General features: G+C 47.0%; 1 protein-coding gene and 1 long non-coding RNA gene across 6 annotated transcripts in view; one reads left to right on the forward strand and one right to left on the reverse strand.

Moving 5' to 3' along the window:
- The first annotated feature begins 37 nt into the window (after positions 1-37).
- Positions 38-2,288, forward strand: LOC116560216. Its single transcript, XR_004272854.1, has 2 exons — positions 38-78; positions 862-2,288. It is a non-coding gene; the product is annotated as an uncharacterized LOC116560216 (long non-coding RNA).
- Positions 2,289-2,499: 211 nt separating this feature from the next.
- POGK (pogo transposable element derived with KRAB domain) overlaps positions 2,500-18,430 on the reverse strand; it is a 76,313-nt gene continuing 60,382 nt past the window's right edge. The window contains exons 1-7 of one of the 5 annotated variants that reach the window (XM_032291523.1): positions 16,728-17,199; positions 15,289-15,422; positions 9,614-9,740; positions 8,779-8,877; positions 6,356-7,158; positions 5,673-6,301; positions 2,500-3,529 (exon numbers count right to left, since the gene is read on the reverse strand). In XM_032291523.1, coding sequence (XP_032147414.1) covers positions 5,687-6,301; positions 6,356-7,158; positions 8,779-8,877; positions 9,614-9,740; positions 15,289-15,422; positions 16,728-17,184 — 2,235 coding nt within the window. In that variant the 5' untranslated portion in view covers positions 17,185-17,199 and the 3' untranslated portion in view covers positions 2,500-3,529; positions 5,673-5,686. Of the gene's footprint in view, positions 3,530-5,672; positions 7,159-8,778; positions 8,878-9,613; positions 9,741-15,288; positions 15,423-15,510; positions 16,370-16,558; positions 17,200-18,430 lie in introns of those variants that run through there. The other 4 variants (XM_032291522.1, XM_032291526.1, XM_032291525.1 and 1 more) reach the window with 4 other exon arrangements.

Genomic DNA, 18,430 nt, shown 5'->3' on the forward strand with positions numbered 1-18,430 from the left:
TCCTGAATTCAAGCAGCCTGCCCACCTTGGTCTCCCAAAGTATTAGGATTACAGGCTTGAACTACTGCACCTGGCCAGGTATGTAATTTCTTTACTTATGTATAGGTTAAGACTTAAAAAGAGAACCAACAGCTTAGTTTCAGTTCTTGGCACAAGCCTTTAGTTTTAGGTGAGATACTGAAGGATTTTTAGGGTTTGGAAGAATTTGAACTAATACTCGAATATATTAATTTTGGTTTGGACTACTCATATATCTGGGCCTTAATGCTGCCTAGCAGTATGTGTGAAATGTCATAGTCCCATAGATGGAGGGCCAGCCAGGAGCTTTGACTATGTTCTGCTGCCCATTGCAGTGTCAGCTTCCATAGGCTGTATGGCTGTATGTACAGCACAGAGGAAACTGCAAACAGGAAAACTTCTCACTACTCTCTAGGACCTGGTCTGAATTCCTAGTCACCTACCCACCTGGTGGGACCACAGAATGCTGGAGGGTCTCCCTTTGCCTCGTGTATTTCAGTCTACACTCTGGTTTTCTGCTCTCCATGCCAGTTTTCCTAGGAAATCATTTTCTAAAGAGGGGAGATGGAGTAAAGTGCAGGGCAGGAAGGTACAAACAGTAATACTTTGCATTTTCACAAGAGCCCCTAAAACGTCTGAACTTTGTCCCCAAAGGCTCGTTTCATCTGTAACATCATTGCCAGCTGTGGGGACTCTGAGTGCAATCATCTCTTCTCTAATTAGGTTAAGAAACGAATGCTTATTATCAAGCCTCATGTAGAAAAATAATTATTTTAATGAAGGAAAAAGCTGTTAGAAACCATATAATTTCAGACTTAGAATAAAAGTTATTTTTTCCTCCAGGAATTTAAGTAATTATCTTTTGGCTGTAGGTGTATCACTGGGCAAAACCAGGTGTGATAAGGCTGGCCGTACTCCAGGCAGGTGGGAGGACTCACTTAGCATGTTCTTTTGTTGTTCTGAATTTATAAAGAAAAAAGCTTTTAGGTTCAGGAGTACAAGTGTGCAGGTTTGTTATGTAGCGCGTTCTTACTACCTTTATCACCCACTCCTCTGATCAGCCAAGCACAAAGTTAATCACTTTTCCTTGCCAATGCCTGAAGTGATGCCCACAGGTAAATGCCTGTGTCCTACTATGCTTTTGACTCATTCCAAAATGCCTGTGGGAGGAAGAGTAAGAGTAAGGAAGCTTAGCTTAGATTTGGAGTGGCTCAGCATTTAATTCTAATGGGTTAAAAAGGACAACATGGCCAGATTATTTCTGGAGAATCAACTACTACTTTATGGGCACTGTAAATTGTTAGGACTAATATTACTAAAAGCATACAATTAAGACTTATGGGTTCATACTTTCATTTAAAATTCAGATCCCTTTATGAAATTTCTTTCATGTGACTTTGGTAATGTACCATTGCTGAGAGAATACAAAACATGGCTGAGGAAAAAAGGTATTTATGCCATACTTCCCCCACTGCACACACTTTCTTCCCTGGGTCTTCACAAATACCAATATTACACTGCATCTCATCAACGCTTTTCAATTCAAAGGTGTAATATTAATATGTTGGTACCAAACTGGATGGAGAATAAGGTGCAGCCAATAGCCTGAATGTAACTTTTCACAATGCTAATAGGTAAAGAAAACCACCATAGCCTATTGTCTTTATTATCAAAGTTTATTGTTGGGGTCAGTTCCTATCTACTAGGGAGTACAACTATGTCTCATTATGTGCTATAGTAATTTTAGGGTAACAGCCATTCTGCAAAATAGTTGTACTGGGGCTCTGTTAGGCATAGATCATAATTAAGTCAGTGGAAGAATGAGCCCAGAGAAACCCTGACAGTAGAGCCATTACTCTAGGAAAGTTCCAGTGCTGTACAACCTGTAAGGCATCATCGCTCAGGTGATGATGAGACTCACGGAGGTGTTGGAGTGAAACAGGAATTGAACCCATTTTCTACTCTTCTTGGCAGGATAACTATGGCTCCAAGGCAGGAACCCAAAATTAGGTCTTGTAAAATCTTTCAAGTTCCCAAAGCAAGAGAAATAAGACATAAAGAAGAAACAGCCAGTAATTAGGACAGTAGATGAAAAATTAGGTGGAACTGGAGGGAATGGAAACTTCTGGAATGCAAAGTAGCTGGGTTTAGATGCCATTTGAGATGACCAAGAATACAGTACAGGAAAAAGCAAATGGGGAAACAATTAAAATATTGACAGTTTTTTTCAGATACTAGAGATTAAGTAAAATTTCCCCCTAAGGGGAAAACTGGTTTAAAAGGATCAGAAAAGTGAATCAGTAACAGGAAAATGAGTACCTGAGTAGAAATAGGTGTTTCAAGATGCCAAGAACAGTTTATTATACAGGTGAGCTGAGTCTACAGGAAGGAAAAGTGGTTATGGCAGCCTGTTTCCAGATTTGACATTGGAATGACATTTCTAGCAATGGCTTTGTCTATGAGGTCCTGGCATATTTTTTGTAGCACAGATCGCTTTTAAAGGAATGTTTTCATAACACTCAAACTTATGTGGGAATGCAAATTACTATAGTGTAAAAATTCAGTGACCTCCCACCTATTACTGGAGGGCAGGAGATTAGGAAGTCTTGAAAGAGCTGTGGTTAAAGGCCCAAGCTCCCACTGTCCCTGTGATAAAAGTATTAAAGAAATTAACAAAACAAGCAGCAGATGAGTCAATGGGCCTTGTACCATGTAGACAGCAGATAATTTATAGCGACTTCTTCTGCAGGCAGCCTGAGAAACAGAAGAGCTTGCATACGAAATCTTGCCCTATCATTAAATATAATAATGAAAAAAATAGGGCCATCAAATGATACCCTAAAAAAGTCTAGCTGCCAATCACGTTGGGATGATAAATAAAACAGCATAGTTTAACCTATATTTTCCACACTAACCCAGTTTGTCTATAGAAAAGCCATCCGCTGGCACCAGGCCAGTATGTCTTAATTCTGTTGTTATCCTAAGTATCTCATTTTTCCAAAAGAGGAAATGTGTAAGTAGCAGGTATACATTAAGTGACACATTTCTACAAAGCTTTTTGGAAGTGCTACTTTTGGAAGCATTTTCAAAGGCAGAATAAAACTTTGAGGTTTTCTCCATAGAAGGACACCAGAGTTGTGCCCATGAGTCCCATGTTGCTGTTGAACAAATTGTCTCTTCTCCAGGAAATACCTTTGTTCATATTTACAGGTTTCTTTTGATGGACAGATGGAGTAGTCTCCAAAACAAGAAATGGGGCAGAAGCAGTTTTGTTTCTGATCACGACTCTGATGAAATGATAGGTCCTAGACTTTTCTGATACCTTATATGGTGTGGGGGAGGGGCTGAGCTGTGTCCTGGGATGGATGTATAGGCTGCTGTCTGGACCCAGGCTGCTAAGAGACCTGTGCCCTTTTCCTGATGTTCCCTGCGCATCCAGTACATCCACACTTTCAGGAATAATCTTCATGAGGATTTTCCTCTCCAGCTGTTTCAATCAGAGTTCCATTTGCTGGAAAACAGAGAGAACCTAAATGAATTAACCCTTGGCTTTTTGGAATAACTTTTAACAAACATAATAAATCTATCAGTCAGATTTCCAAATTGATGACAAGAGGCAGTTTTATGGCCACTTGGTCTCCCAAATCTCTTGTTCACTGTGAATCTGTCTACTCCCATCACTTCTTCAGGAGCTGCACAGAGAACTATGGCCGTCTAGAAGAGCAAAAGCTCATGACCAACATTAGATGCTAACATTCATAGATGTAGCTTAGCATAGCTTTTTCTCCTTCCCTCTTCTGGCAGGTTTTAATCATGTCCCTGAGGTAGTAAGGAGCTTAGGAAATTAAAAAAGTGCACAAAAATGTTATCTAACAAAAAGAGGGCAAAGTAAAAGGTAAATGAGGAAAAGATGGAAACTCAATGTAATGGTCAGCAGAAAAGGGAGGCTGGATTCATGGGGTTTCTCAAAGCAGGGGGACCACAAGCGGTAAAAGAACCAATTTTGGTGATTTTGAATGTAACAGTAAGAACTTCTCCTTGCTCCATTTAATTCCAGGGATCTCAGAATTACAATGGGATTCAGCAATATGAGTATATTTTCATTTGAGGGCAAGGAAGGAGATGTAAGTCACTCTTTGAAACATCTGGACTTATATAGTTGAAGTGGGTAAAAGAAGGTTCCCATTAACATTTCATTTGGAGAAAAAAGGAAGATGAAAGCACCTAATTATACTTTAAAAGAAAGAAACAAAATGTGTGATGATTGATGGTTTCAGGTCCTCTGTAAAAGAGGTGGCTTCTTCCTTCATATAAAACACTGTGTCTGGAGGATCAAGTTAATTTATAATTAGGGAGATAAGAATGAGAAGGTAAATGAACTGTTTGTTCTTTGTGGGTGTCTCCCCCTGCTGTACATGCTCATCTTCTTCCTCTCTGGAGTTGTGGGTGGGTGGGGTCATTTCAGTAGTGTTGTCTTGGTTAGGCCTCCATTCCTATTTTCCTTTGGAAGCTGCTCTTCTTCCGTACTCAACCCGGAAAATTCCAGGCTTACTGTCCTCAGCCCTCAAACTTTATTCACTAGAGTCTGTTTTATTTTTTGTTGTTGTTGCTTTAAAGATTCAATTAAAAAATATCTTCAGACATCTGCACTACAGGAAATTATTGTAATAGCCCACGTGAAGGTCATAATGAGACTAAGATGACTTTTAAAACCCCTGAAGTCCCTAGCGAAAAGCAAGCAGAGCTATTATTATTTCCTAGTGGCATACTGTAGCCCACTCCAGGACTGACACCCGAGGCCCAGAGGACACTGTACTGAAGGTACACTTAGTGCTCTCCCTGTGTCATGGTCCTACAGGCCAGTGAAAGTGAATACAACTGTCCCAGCATGTCAGTTACACATACTGGCCATAAATGTTCAGCATAATTTATAAGCGAAAGAAAAATGTTGGGTTTTCAGACAAAATTTTGTGCAAACTGAACAACGTCAGACTATGCTTCTTTGGGCCCAAATAATTTCTTTCAACTTTACCGCTCTCAGATGTTCTGGCAGCTCATTCTTTGTTAATTTCACCTATTATACAAGTGTTTCTGGGTCCAGGCCACAGAGCAAAATAGACACAAAGTAAATCAAACAACAGAAGTTTCATATATAGGAGAAAATGCTAATGGTCTGTTATCTATACCAGTAGTCCCCAACTTTTTTGGTACCAGGAACTGCTTTTGTGGAAGACAGTTTTTCCACAGACCCAGGGTGTCGGGGGTAGGAGCATGGTTTTGGGATTAAACTGTTCCACCTCAGATCATCAGACATTAGATTATCATAAGGAGTGCACAACCTAGATCCCTCACGTGTGCAGCTCACAACAGGGTTTGTGCTCCTATGAGAATCTAATGCTGCTGCTCATCTGACAGGAGGCGGAGCTCAGGTGGTATGCTAGCGCACTCACCTCCTGCTACGCAGCCCAGTTCCTGACAGGCCATTGACTGTTATGGTCTGTGGCCTGGGGTTTGGGAACCCCTGATCTATACTACTGGATTGTAGGCTCTAAAGGAACTTAAACACAGAAAAATACTGGAAAGAGAGAAGGTATCTGTAGAACACAAACATGTCAATCAGCAAAGGCACTGTGTATCTACTCCTGAGTAGTTACCTGTCCCTTTCCCTTCAGTTGCCCTCAGCCATGCTTTCGGTGTCACATTCTTTTGGTGGTTCTCCTCCTCCTGGCAACTCACTCTCAATTTCCCATAGGACATCATCTTCCTCCTCCAAGTTGCTAGAGATATGGCACTTCTTGAACCCTTGGACAATGGACTCACTCGAGATGCTATTCCACGCGACCATGACCCACTCCAGAAAGAGGCCCAGGGGTGGCTTCTTAGCATTCCCCGTTGGGCTCAGCGCCAGGTTTCCAGCCAGAAGCCAGTTGGAGTACTGGGCCCGTACACTGTCATTCAGTGGCTTGTAGACCACGACGTCCAGCACCTGAAGCTGTGAGGTCAGACCCCCTGGGATGATCACCATGTCAGTGTTCATGCTTTCCATGGAGTTCTTCACAGAATCTGTGGCATGGCCCCGGAAGCCATTCAAGATGAGCATCCCTCGCTGCTTAGGCACCGCTCCTGTCCTCCGTCTCCACACCACTTCCAACCAGTCCTGCATCAAGTCTTCAGTCATCCACCCATACCGGTGGCAGCGGATTTCCATCCCACTGGGAAACTTCCCTGGGGGGATATACGTTCCTCTCAAAATGATGTATGGAGGTAACTTCCTCCCATCAGCCAAGACACCAAGCATTGCTGTGATTTTCAGTTTTTCCCTGCCTGGTGTCTTGACCAAGACAGGCTTTTCGCCCTGGTTATCAACAGTTACCCGTGATGGCACCTCTAAACAAATGGGCGTCTCATCTGCATTCCCCATCTGAGCTACCTCATAGTCATGTGCCCTGCGCAGAGCCAGGACACTGCGCTGGTAGGTGACGAGTTTCTCAGTCAGGTCTTCCGGCAGGTGCTGGGGCACAGGCACTTTATGCCTCAGAGACAGGTCATACCTTCTCATCATTCTTCGACACCAACCCAAGCTTGCCTTGAACCCTTTCTCTGGAATGTTCATTTCCTGGGCGATTTCAAGAGCTTTCAGCTGCATCGCCTCCCGGGTGATGGGGTCCCCTTTGGCCTGCATGTATCTGACATATTCGGCCACACGTTGGTCCACCAGAGCAAACCTCCCATTCTTTGGGCCTCGGAATGCCCGCCGCATGGCATGGGCGTTTTGAAGCTGTGGCTTCACTTTGCGCCAGTCTCGAACGTTTTTTTCCAGTACTCCGAACTGCTTGGCAGCCTGGCAGTTGTTGGTGCTCTCAGCATATTCCACCACCATCAGCTTGAACCCTGCGTCGTAACTGCGGCGCATGCCCCGGCTGAACTGAAACTTCCCAGCTATGTCGTCAGCTGAGAGGTCATACCCTGGGAAGCCCATGGCCATGTAGAAGGGGTACCCCTCACTCCACTCGGGCAGCTCTGTGATATCCCGAGGCAGACGGAGGCCAAAGCTGTCGAAGTGCTGAGGCTGAGGAAAGTGGGAGGTAGCATTCATTGGGCTTGGCCAGTCTGGAGGCTTGATGTCAGATTCTTCATTTTCTGGGAGACAAATAGGGAAGGGCAAAAATAATGCCAATAAGTAAAATGGTTTATACCCTGATTTTTAGGGGTTGAAATGACAAGAATACCCTAATTGATGTTCACCAAAAATAGTAACTTTAATAACAGGTAACGTTGCCTAAGTCCTTATCCATATGCCAATTTATATGAACTGCCCACATCCAGTTCTCTCAGTAACTGTAAGTTACTGTTCCTTCTTTGCTACAGAGGTTACTTAATACAGCAAGGTAGCCAAGCCAGAAAATGGCAGAGCGGGGAATTGAACATAGGCACCAAGCTTGGACCAAATAATCTGGGGGCCGTGTTTGCGCCAAAATACTCTTTATGTGAATGAGAAGCCAAATGTAAACCATACTACCATATAATATTACAGAGATACTTCATGGCCTGAATCATATCCCTTTTGAACCAAGAAAACCTATTGCAAAAACCATACTTAGCAAAGTAAGGCTTATGAGGCAGAAAATTAGTTCTTGCACATTAATGGTAGAATTGGGTTTCACTTTATATTTAGAAGGTGGTCACAGAGACTAGGCACAGTGGCTCATGCCTATAATCCCAGCACTTTGGGAAGCCAAGGTGGGCAGACTACAAGGTTAAGAGATTGAGACCATCCTAGCCAACATAGTAGCCCATCCCTACTAAAAATATAAAAATTATTTGGGCGTGGTGGTGCGCGCCTGTAGTCTCAGCTACTTGGAAAGCTGAAGCAGAAGAGTCACTTGAACCCAGGAAGTGGAGGTTACAGTGAGCCGAGATCGCACCACTGCACTCAAGCTTGGCGACAGAGCAAGACTGTCTCAAAAAAACAAAAAAAAAGAAGGTGGTCACAGAAATTGAACATGATTTGGGGAAATTACCCCATTACCCTATCTCACCCAAACTAACTAAAATGCCATCAGTTGTAGGATGCATCATTACGTGTCATTAGGAAAGAAAACACTACTAATTAAGCTATGACATGCCATTGATTTTAAGAGGCATTCTCAATTTCAGAGACAGTAAAGCAATGGGGGAAAAACATGTCTTATAGTTAGTGAAATACGGCATTTTAAACTCTTACTTCTGGAGAAAAGACAAAACTATTCCAGCCATCTGGAAGCAATGCTATATTCATTCAACTGCAGCCACACTAACCATTTTTCTTGATAAAGGACTAGGTACTTCTTAAGATACATTTGCTCATATGTATTGCTTGCTTTTTCTATCCAATATGAAATGGACAGGAAGCCGGGTAACTCAGGAAGCGTGCTTCCTCTCACTATTCTTTGTTTGCAGAGGTGCGTGGTATGCTACTGAGGTAGCCCTGTTCAGCCACAAGGTGCACTGGACCAAACGCCGCACAAGCTCATTTCACTTAATCCACATAGGTCATACATCGAGTCTTGTTACTCAGAGCTGACAGAGGAAGAAAGGAAGCTCTGAGGTAAAAGCAGTTGCCTAAGGTCACACATTTAGCACTTCGAGAGAGATATTTTAAAACTCCAAAGCCCATAATCCTTCTATCTCACTCTTAAATACCCCATGGAATGGCCACTGAAAGTCCCACTTCACAGTGTTCCCAGCGGGATGGACGCTGAATGGATTTACTTGTAGTACCTGCAGAGGTGCCTCCTTGGAGTTGCCACTCGTCAGAATTCTGAGACTCCTCCTCCCCTTCCAACCGGGTGATCATGTCTGGCTTAGGGAATGGGAATTCTGTTTATAGGAAATAAAATAGGTAACAGCTGCGTGTTACTGTCCTGGAGCACTACCAGAATGAGTAGTATACTTAGGAACCACTCTCCCCTTCTTTGTGAAAACAAGGGGAAAAGGCTCAGGGATACTTAAAAAAAAAAAGATAATGGAAAATAGATCTGTCCAAGGAAATGGATGGATCTCTCCTAATGAGGGATGGTATTGGCACCAACAATAAAAGAACTGCATTTAGAAGGGAAGAGAAGGAATGTAGCTGCTGATCCAATGATTTGGTACCTGTATGAGCAAACGGGAAATCTCTTCAAATGGGTACATTCTGCTGATAAAATGGATGATATCAATTTGGGGTGGGGACTGGGGAGAGAAGTCTTTGCGAGTGTATGTCCCCAAGCTTCTGAGGCTGACAGGATAACAAGGCCTGCCTTCCCTCCTAAGGAACAGTGAGGCACAGGCCCAGATCCATGGGGACATTTCTAAGGTCATATGGTTTTTTCCTTAAAATGCGAATGCCTGGGATGAATGAGGGCAGTTCTGAGGCAGCTCGGGTTGCCGAGTAGGACAGCACAATATTTATATACTGCCCAAACAAAAAACTGGAAATTAAATGGGGGTAGACATTGAGGGGGCAGAGCCTAAGTGCAGGAGAGAGGGATGTTGGCTATACCAGAGAAGAGAGTCATGTAAACAGTTCTCTGGGCTCAGAGCTTCCAGGAGACAAAGGAAAGCAAAGCTTTACCCAGGGACAGGACGGTTTCATAATTCATCCTCATGACTTCCCGGTACAGGGCCTTTTGCTGCTCCGTCAAAACTTCCCACTCCTCATCGGAAAAATATATGGCCACCTCATCAAACAGGGCTGGTACCTGGAAGAGTGAACAGCCCTTTCTCAATGATCAACAGCCACATGCACGCAGACAGACTTTCAGACCAGACAGGACCTTACAGACAGCCTGGCACAGCCCATCCTCACAGGTCAGGTAAGGGACCCTGACCCAGGGGAAAACAGACTGTCCACATTCATACAGCTGCAGGAGGCCAACGAGGGCAAGAGCACAGTCCTGTGCCCACCACAGCGGCTGCCACCCTGTTTGGATAAGGTAAGCAGCACCTTGAGAAGAAAACTAACTCCCTACCATGATCACTGGCTGGGGGACACTGGGACATTGTACCCTCATGTGCTGCAGTGAGAGCTGCTCACGGCTCACTTCTGACCCACCCACACCCAGATAAAGTGTCTCACCAACACACTCACTCCCAATTGCCTTGGCTCGGGGCGGGGTGACTTGGGTTTGTAAATCTGAATAGGATCACTGCCCTCCATGGGATCTTTGTGGTTTTCCAGGGCACTGCATTTCCAAGGATACTAACCAAAGTGTTAGACTTGGAACCCAAAGCTACAGGGAGGAACCCTACTTGGCCTTTCAGATCCACAAGAGCATCAAGAGGAAGAAAGAAGGGCTAATTAGAGCTTAAGGTATGTAATGAGATTCCAGAGCAAATTCATTCGCTTTGATCCTAGACCAGGTGGGCAGAAGCCCAAAGTCTGTGTCTCCCCCTCCTGTTCCTCTGCTTCCCAGCCCCAGCACAAGGGGGCTCCTCACTAGCCCAGGGCAGCCAAGCCACCCAAACCAACCTCCCCTCTTTGTTTTTCACTGTATTTTTTTGTTCAGTCATTAAAAACCCTACTCCAAAGCTCATCCTATTTAGTGATAAGGCAGCACTGGACAGCTTGTTTCAGGCTGGTTATTTTGTATTCTTGCCTTCAAAGCTATTTTCCAAAGCTGTATCTTGGGTCTGAGTGATTATGATGTTGTTTTTCCTCAGTGTAGAAAATTAGTGTCCTTATACTATATAGACTGCAGCCACTTCAGGGGTCAGGCCATCAGTCACATGCATTGGCATTTCCTCCCTGACACATGGAAGCCCCCTTGTTCTCTTCCTACTTCCACAGCACCTCACATGTAGGAAGCACACACTAGGAAAGTATGTGCCCTGTAACTGCTTCATTTATTAATTTGTTCCCCACAACGGGCCTGTGGAGAAGCAGATACCTCTATCTTTTTTTTCCTTTGACACAGAGTCTTGCTCTGTTGCCCAGGCTGGAGTGCAGTGGCACGATCTTGGCTCACTGCAACCTCTGCCTCCCGGGTTCAAGCAATTCTCCTGCCTCACCCTCCCCAATAGCTGGGATTACAGGCGCACGCCACCACATCTGGCTCATTTTTGTATTTTTAGTAGAGACAAGGTTTTACCATGTTGGCCAGGCTGGTCTTGAATTCCCGACCTCAGGTGATCCACCCACCTTGGCCTCCCAAAGTGCTGGGATTACAGGTGTGAGCTACTGTGCCCTATTTAATCAAATAGATTAAAATGATTCTATTAAATCAAATAGAATATGGGCTCAGAGAGGTCTCATTTCCAGTCTAACATCATAGGCAATAAATGGCAGGGTTGCATTTTGGATCCAGCACTGCCTAACCCCAAGGCTCCAGCAATACCAAGCACAGCTGTCTCCTGATGACTAACCCTCAACTCTCCGTAGCTCTGTGCTCCACTTGTACTCAGCTGTGTATCGTTCCCTGAACAACCATTCCCTGATGCCCCCATACCATGGCCCATAATCTTCCCCCACCCTTGAAGGACCTCCCCTTTCTTGGTCTGGCTGACATCCACCCATCTTCCAGGACTCAGCCCAAACGCCCTGCTCCCCAGGAAGCCTGCTCTGTACCGTGCTGTGAACACACCCACATGTCCCTGGGCTCCACGCTCCCGGGGCACTCGTCACACTGTAGAATTCTTTTGGTGGACTTGTCTGCTCCTTCCACTAGGATCTGAGCTCACTGAACCTTTTTGCTTCCCTAAGCCTAGGACACTTCCTCTAGCTAGTAGTCGCTGAAAAACGTGTTTTTGAATATACAATCTAGGAAAATCTCTGGATTTCCCTTCTCTTGTTCCACTTGGAACTGTTTCAAAGAATCATTAAATTTTATCTGTCACAAAACCAAGCCAACTCTTTGGAGTAAGAATGGACAAAAATCTCTAAGTGTGAAATACGAGGAGGTAAAACGGATTCGTCTCCAGGCTTTCCTCAGACTTCCTCGCCCTGGAAAGCCAGTCAGCCCAGGAATTTTCCACCCCACTCCTTTCCCACTTCCCAGGCTTTTAAAGAACTCTCCCTTTGGCCTTTTTTTCTCCCTGGGAAGTCCCAGATCCAGGCCATACCTATTTATAGTCCCCTTCCCTTTGCTGATAAAATGGGAGCAGGACTGGCTATGCCTGTCATTTCAGAGGGGCCATCAATACTCTTAGCGGGGGTAACACATTCTAGGCCTGATGAAAAACATCAGGTACCAGGAGCCCTGAAGCTGCAAGAAGGCTGGGGGGCTGGTGCAGGATTCATCTCCTCCTATTGATGACTGAGCCATGGAGGATCTTCAAACAAGCCCACATTATGCTCCAGAGGCACAGTGCAGTGGCTTAGAAATTCTCCTCACAGCAAGCCTCTGTGAGAATGGAGCGATCCCTTCAGCAAGGCCCTGCTGCGCAGGCCTTCCCTCGCTCCACAGAGGCCTTTTATCTGGCCAAACACAGCAGAAGGTAAACAGGGCCGGCCCTGGGCAAAACTGAGAAGTCAGGCAGTCTGCGTACCACCTCCAGACACCCCTTCTTGGCCTTGCAGGTAGGAGCCCTCCATCCCTGCCATCCTTCCTTTCCTCAGAAGATCAAGGACTCACTGGTAAGTGTTCTTCCTCCAGCTTGTGTGCACTGTCTTGCTCTGCTCAGGAAGCTGGCATTCCAACGCTGTCTCCAAGGGTAAATGTTGTAAAGTGCTTACACATTGCACAGCCTCACTAAAGCCTTGCAGCCACCCAGCAAAGACGTGGGATCCCAGGGGAGTGAGTCTGTACTGACCCACTGATGGCGTGCCTGCTATGTGCCAAGCACTGTATGGGACACTCAATCATCTATTCTCTCATTTAATCCTCTAAACTAGGGACATGGGGATCACTACCTCACTTTTATGGGTAAGGAAACAGTGGTTAAGTAACTTGTCCAAGGTCACAGAGATAGAAAGTCTGATGCCAAAACTAGGCTTTCTTAGCAGGCCACTCAGGCCTTAGCATAGTGGCTGTAGAGAGCCTGAGGCCTCCCTTAGAAGATGGGCTAAGGCCTCATTCCACAGAGCTAAGGAGAAAGCTCCAACTCGACGGCGCAGCACTCCACGTCCTCCTGGCTGGTTCTGGCCCCTGGCCTGGCCTCCTCCTATGCCTGATGCCCTTCCACTCTCTGCTGTGAGTTTCAGGTTCCAGCTGCAGGGGAGCTGCTCCTAACTCTGCACACAAGCGCCTTTCCCCGTGCTTCTGCCTGTACTGTCCTCTTGCCTGAAGCGCAACCCACTCCCTTCCCTCGGCTGATTCCATCATGACTAAGACTCAGTTCAAAGTACATTCTTCCTTTTTTCTACTTGAAATTGTATTTCTATTTCGATCCTATAAAATTTTATCCTACTATATATTATAGTTCTTATACTTGAAAAGGTTTCACTGATCACCCTAACATAATTCTCTATAACCAAAATACATATTTTAAAAAGATTCTTTTCTTCTAATTTAATGCTCTAGAGCAGGGTTTCTCAATCTCAGCACAACTGACATTTTGGGCCAGTTAATTCTTTGTTGTGTGCATGTGTGTGGGTGGGGCATCCTGTGCATCGCAGATGTCTAGCGGCACCCCTGGCTTCTACCCACTAGATGCCAGGAGGATCTCCCAGTCCCCAATGCCCCCCCCGACTCAGTCAGACAACCAAAAGTATTTCCAGATATTGTCAAATATCCAGGGGTGGGGGAAGGAGTAGTGTTTCCAGACGTTGCCAAATGTCCAGGGGTCGGGACAAAATTGCTCATTGCTCAAGATTAGGCCTCGTCCAGGAAGCCCCAGGTTCTCGGCCTGAATGAGGCATTTCCCCACCGGCTCCTGGCGCATCCTTGCAGACCTCCACCACTGCACTCTGCACACTGTGCTTATTGTTACTTATGTTTACTTCCCTGCCTTGCTCACAAGACTAGGAATTCCATCAAGAAAAAAACCTCTCTTTACACCCAGCACTGTGTTTGGTAACTGTGGATGGATGGCCAATTGCCTGGAGGCTACAAGTGCCCAATCCCCAGCACCAGCCAGCTGCTGGCCTCCCTCCTCCGGCTCCCCTGGTTACTTCCTTCTTTCCCCACTCAAACATTGTTTGTCTTCATCTTGCTCCTTCCTCACTGTCCCAACGCATTCACTTTCATTGCACCTGTTCTCCAAGGCTGTCCATTTAGATGTTCTGGGCTCGCCATTTTAGCCTCAAAGCCCTGAGTTTCGACTGCCTTGGGGTTTTGTTCCAGGCTAAATGGACCCGACACCTGCTTAAATCAGAATTGGCAAGAAGGATGTAGTGGGCAAAGAACACTGCTAAGACAAAGGCAGTGCAGCGTCCAAAGCTAGACTGGCAAACCCAGAGCCTGTGGCTGCACTGCTTTTTTTTTGTCAAATTAAGGAATCGCATACATATGGTAAAATGTATTATTTTAAAGGGTATAGCTCAGGAGACCTGTTTTGAAGAACAAATGTCAGTGTACACGTGTATCCTTGGGGTAAAGCACATAGCCTTTCTGCATCCCAGTTCCATCATGTGGTAGGGAACAATTTAGAAGTGCCATGCTTCTATAGATAGAGACTCTTTATGGAAGCAAAGGATACTATGTATACTGACAGTATTTATATACAATAGAAAATAAGCAGAGAAAAGGAATGTCAATTTGTTGCTTATTTAAAATGCTTAGTCTTCATGCCTAATTACCAAGAAGTCCAGTAACTACTGTGAATAACTATCTGTAACCATAAATATCTGCTGCATTTGCATATGTATAAACTGACCTCTATCACACTATTCTGTGTGTGTATCCGAAATCTCCGTATTCCCTGCTGCCCACCATTTCAATCCAGGCCAGCTGGATACGCAGCTCTCCTGTGTGAACTGTGATAAGAGGTGCTCACACAGAACCAACCAGCCTAACCTCTCATGTCAACCCAATGATTCGAGTCTTATTTAAAATGGTTCCCTTCAACCAGCACTAAGTCAGCAAACATCTACTTGGTGCCTACAATGTGCCTGGCATCAAACACAGTGCAGGAGAAGTGGCTGAATGAGAGAAACAAGGTCTTGGCTTCTAGGACTTCCAATCCAATGATGGCAAGCTACATGGCTGAGGGACTGCTTCCATAACCACCACCTCCATTCTTTGCACTGCCTTTTAAAGCCACAAGGCTGATTTCTCAGGAATGCAAACACACCGGGCTGGGCTATTTTTACTTCCCTGGCTCTCAGGCCTGCTACTGCTGGCTGTGTGGACTCCACACCTTCTTACTTACCCATCCGCCCTCAGAGCAGATTCGGACTTTCTGCATGACAACCGGGCCGTCCTCCAGTTCCCGGCTCTGAATCTCTTCTTCCTCTTCCTCTTCTTTCAGGGACAAATTGAGAGGGTAGGCTGCGGACTCCATCTCTGCAGATAAGATTCAGGTTCAGAAAAACCAGGTGTCACTGGAACCTTCCCAAAGCCTATGATGGTGGAGGCTGAACTACATACTAACCTCTTTAGCCCCAAGCACTGTGACCGCTGGAGGGAGGTAAGGGAACAGAGTCGGCCAGGAAGCTACAGGGTGTCATGTTTAATTATGGTAAGAGAGGCTATGGGTAGATAATGTCTCTGGCTGCCTTCAAATATTTAAAAAGCTATCTGGGGAAGAGAACCCAGACTGGTTTGTAGAGACTGGAGGGCAGAATTGAGGCCAGCCAGTGGGTAAATATTCCACTACAAGGTTTTAAGCTGTGAGAAAGGCAGTACTTTCTCACTGCCAGTCCCACCCAGGGGAAAGGTGCTAATGTCCTATCAGTGAAGGTGTCTGAACACAGATTGGATTGGGTGCTAGAAGCCAGTTAAGCATGGGCGGAGTGGTTGGCTCCGTAGGCCTCTCACCTGGATTTTCCAAGTTGAAAGCAGAAAATGGGGTCATTCTACCTTAAGGGACTTTGCAAACCCAGGAGTCAGTGAAACATAGTCAGAGCTATGCCTGGATACCCAAAAAGATGCAGAAATCTGCTGGGGCCCACCCTAACAGGGAAATGATCCATTGCCTCTGGGATGCAAATTCTCTATTCGCTGACTCTTGGCCAGTACAAAGGGCCGCGCTCCTGCCCTCTACAGGCACAGGCAATTCCTAAGTGCAGAGTGCGGGTGCATCTTAAGGGCCGCATCTTCTAGGACTTCCAAAGAAAAGATCCCTCTGGAGTTCAAAGTCGGTTCTTTCGATAATTCCAAAAAAGATGGGCGAACACGGCATGGATAGGTCTAGGATTCAGATGCCTGCAGCAGCTGGGGCCCGAACTTGGCCGCGGCCTCCCCGCCGGCTCCCGGGCAGAGGTGGGAGGGGCCGCCGCCCCGCACGAAGGTGCCGCAACCAGGGCCGCCGCCCGCCCTGCCCAGCCTGCGCCACCGCCGCCGCGCCCCGGGGCGCGCTCGGATTTCTCCAGCCATCTTGCCCCATTTCCCTTTCTCCGCGGCCCCGCGCCGGCAGCGCTCCCGCCGCCCCCTCCGCCCGGCCCGCCTCCCGGCCGGGCCCCCTCCCAGCCCCAGCGCACCTGCCGGGCGGCGAAAGCCGGCGCCGCCCGCCTCCCCCGGCGGGCCCGCAACAAAGGCGGCGGCGGCGGCGCAGCCTCGGCGCCCGCGCCCCCGCCGCGGCCCAGCCGCCCGGGACCCGGGGGAGGGGCCGCGCCGCCGCCGCCCCCGCCCCCGCCCGCGCGCACTCACCGCCGGGCCCAGCGGCCGGGGCGCGGGGTGGGGACGCGAGGGCTCCGGCCCGGCTGTCACAGCGCCATCCTTTCCGCCTCTCCGGCCTCCCGTGCGCGCGGCCCCTCGGGAGGGAGCGGGGGAGGACACGTGGTGGGAGGAGGGAAGGTCCGGCCCGGAGCTGAGGGTGTTGGGAGGCGAGGGGAGGAGCGCGGCTGATGTCAGCAGGCCTCGGTTGCGCCGGGGGACGGCGCCCGCGCGAGCTCCGGGGCCCTCCTCTCGGCGCGGCTTCCGGCCGGTTAGCGCACCGCCCGGGCAGTCCCTGGCGGGCCTGGGCAGCAGTGCCCTTGGCCTTCTCCTGCCCCGCCCGCTGCAGGCCGCTTCCAGTGCCGCGTGTGACCTCGGCGTGGACGAGGCAGGAAGAGCCCGGATTGATTTTAACCGAGCGTAGCGTGGGCGCACAGTTCCATGTGCTCATTTGCAGTCACCAGCGGGTGCACTTGCTTGGATGAGCTCTACAGGCGCTCTCGCTGCGCTTCAGGGAGTGAGAGACTAGACTGGCATGGGAGTGTAGGGACAAGAGGAGTGGTCTTTGGGAAAGAATATTCGTATTCTGGCAGCAGGCTCCTGTCCAGAAATTCGTCATATAGATGGAGAAGGAACTTCCTGATTTTTGTAGCTGTTGTCTGTTAAATCCCAAGGCATATAACCCCTTGAACAAAGTAGGTGTATAGAAGGACCTTTCCTCTCCAAAACGTTCAAAGGAGTTGTTTACTCTCAGCTTTGGGGACAATACAACAAAAGTGACCTGAGAAGCCTTGAAACCTTTTTCATTTCAGAAAAAGATTTTGGGTTTGGGTTTTCGTTGAGAACTTGTTAAAGAAAAAATTATTCTGACACTTGTTAAAACAGTAAGGAAGGCTTTATACAGTGTTATTGCTATCTGTAGGTGTAACGATGATCACACTAGGGAGAGAGATGAGGTCTAACCTGGCATACAGTAAGGACAGCTGGGAATGTACAGCCAAGGAGCAGAACGAAGGGGTCAGTAGATGGAAAGTTACTGAGACGAGACGCAAGCTCTGGAGGGATTCTTGCTGAACCCACTAACAGGATTCCTGCTGAAGGCAGGCCAGGGCGATCAGATATCTCAGATATCGAGGGTGAGGAAATAAGGAATTTGATCAGATACCAAGGGTGGTGATTTCTCTTTAACCTGACTTAGCAGGATTCTTGCTACAATAGAGCTGGGCAGGCCAGAGGTGCAGGGGGTGGGGGGTGAGTGGTCAAGGGACCAGGGTGGAGGGCTGCTAAAGAAGAGGGCTGACACCTGATTAAACTTTTGTCAAGGAGAGAGTCCGTCAGACTCTTCAGATTGTCCCTGAGACCTGAGTATCTGTTGGAAAAGATCTGTCTTTCCAAGTTTTCGTGGGCACTACTATTTATATATGACTTTTCTCTGTCATGGGAGAGGCCACTGTGCGCTGTACTCTTAATACATAAAATGTAGCATGACATACACATCTCTGACCTCCAATCACTGCCGACAACCCAAGACCATAGAAGATCTAATCAGTAGGTGGGAAAGACTGTTCAAATACTGGGAGGGAAGCTAGAATTTATTTTTTTTGTTTTAATGAACAATTATTTTTGTGTATAAAGTAAGTATTTGTAGAAAAGGAGTGACATCTTAGCTTGAATTGATTGGCATTCCACTCGATTTT

This window comes from Sapajus apella, unplaced genomic scaffold, assembly GCF_009761245.1.
Source record: "Sapajus apella isolate SASKATOON/1434 unplaced genomic scaffold, GSC_monkey_1.0 scaffold25, whole genome shotgun sequence".
In the NCBI taxonomy this organism is placed as follows: Eukaryota; Metazoa; Chordata; class Mammalia; order Primates; family Cebidae; genus Sapajus; species Sapajus apella.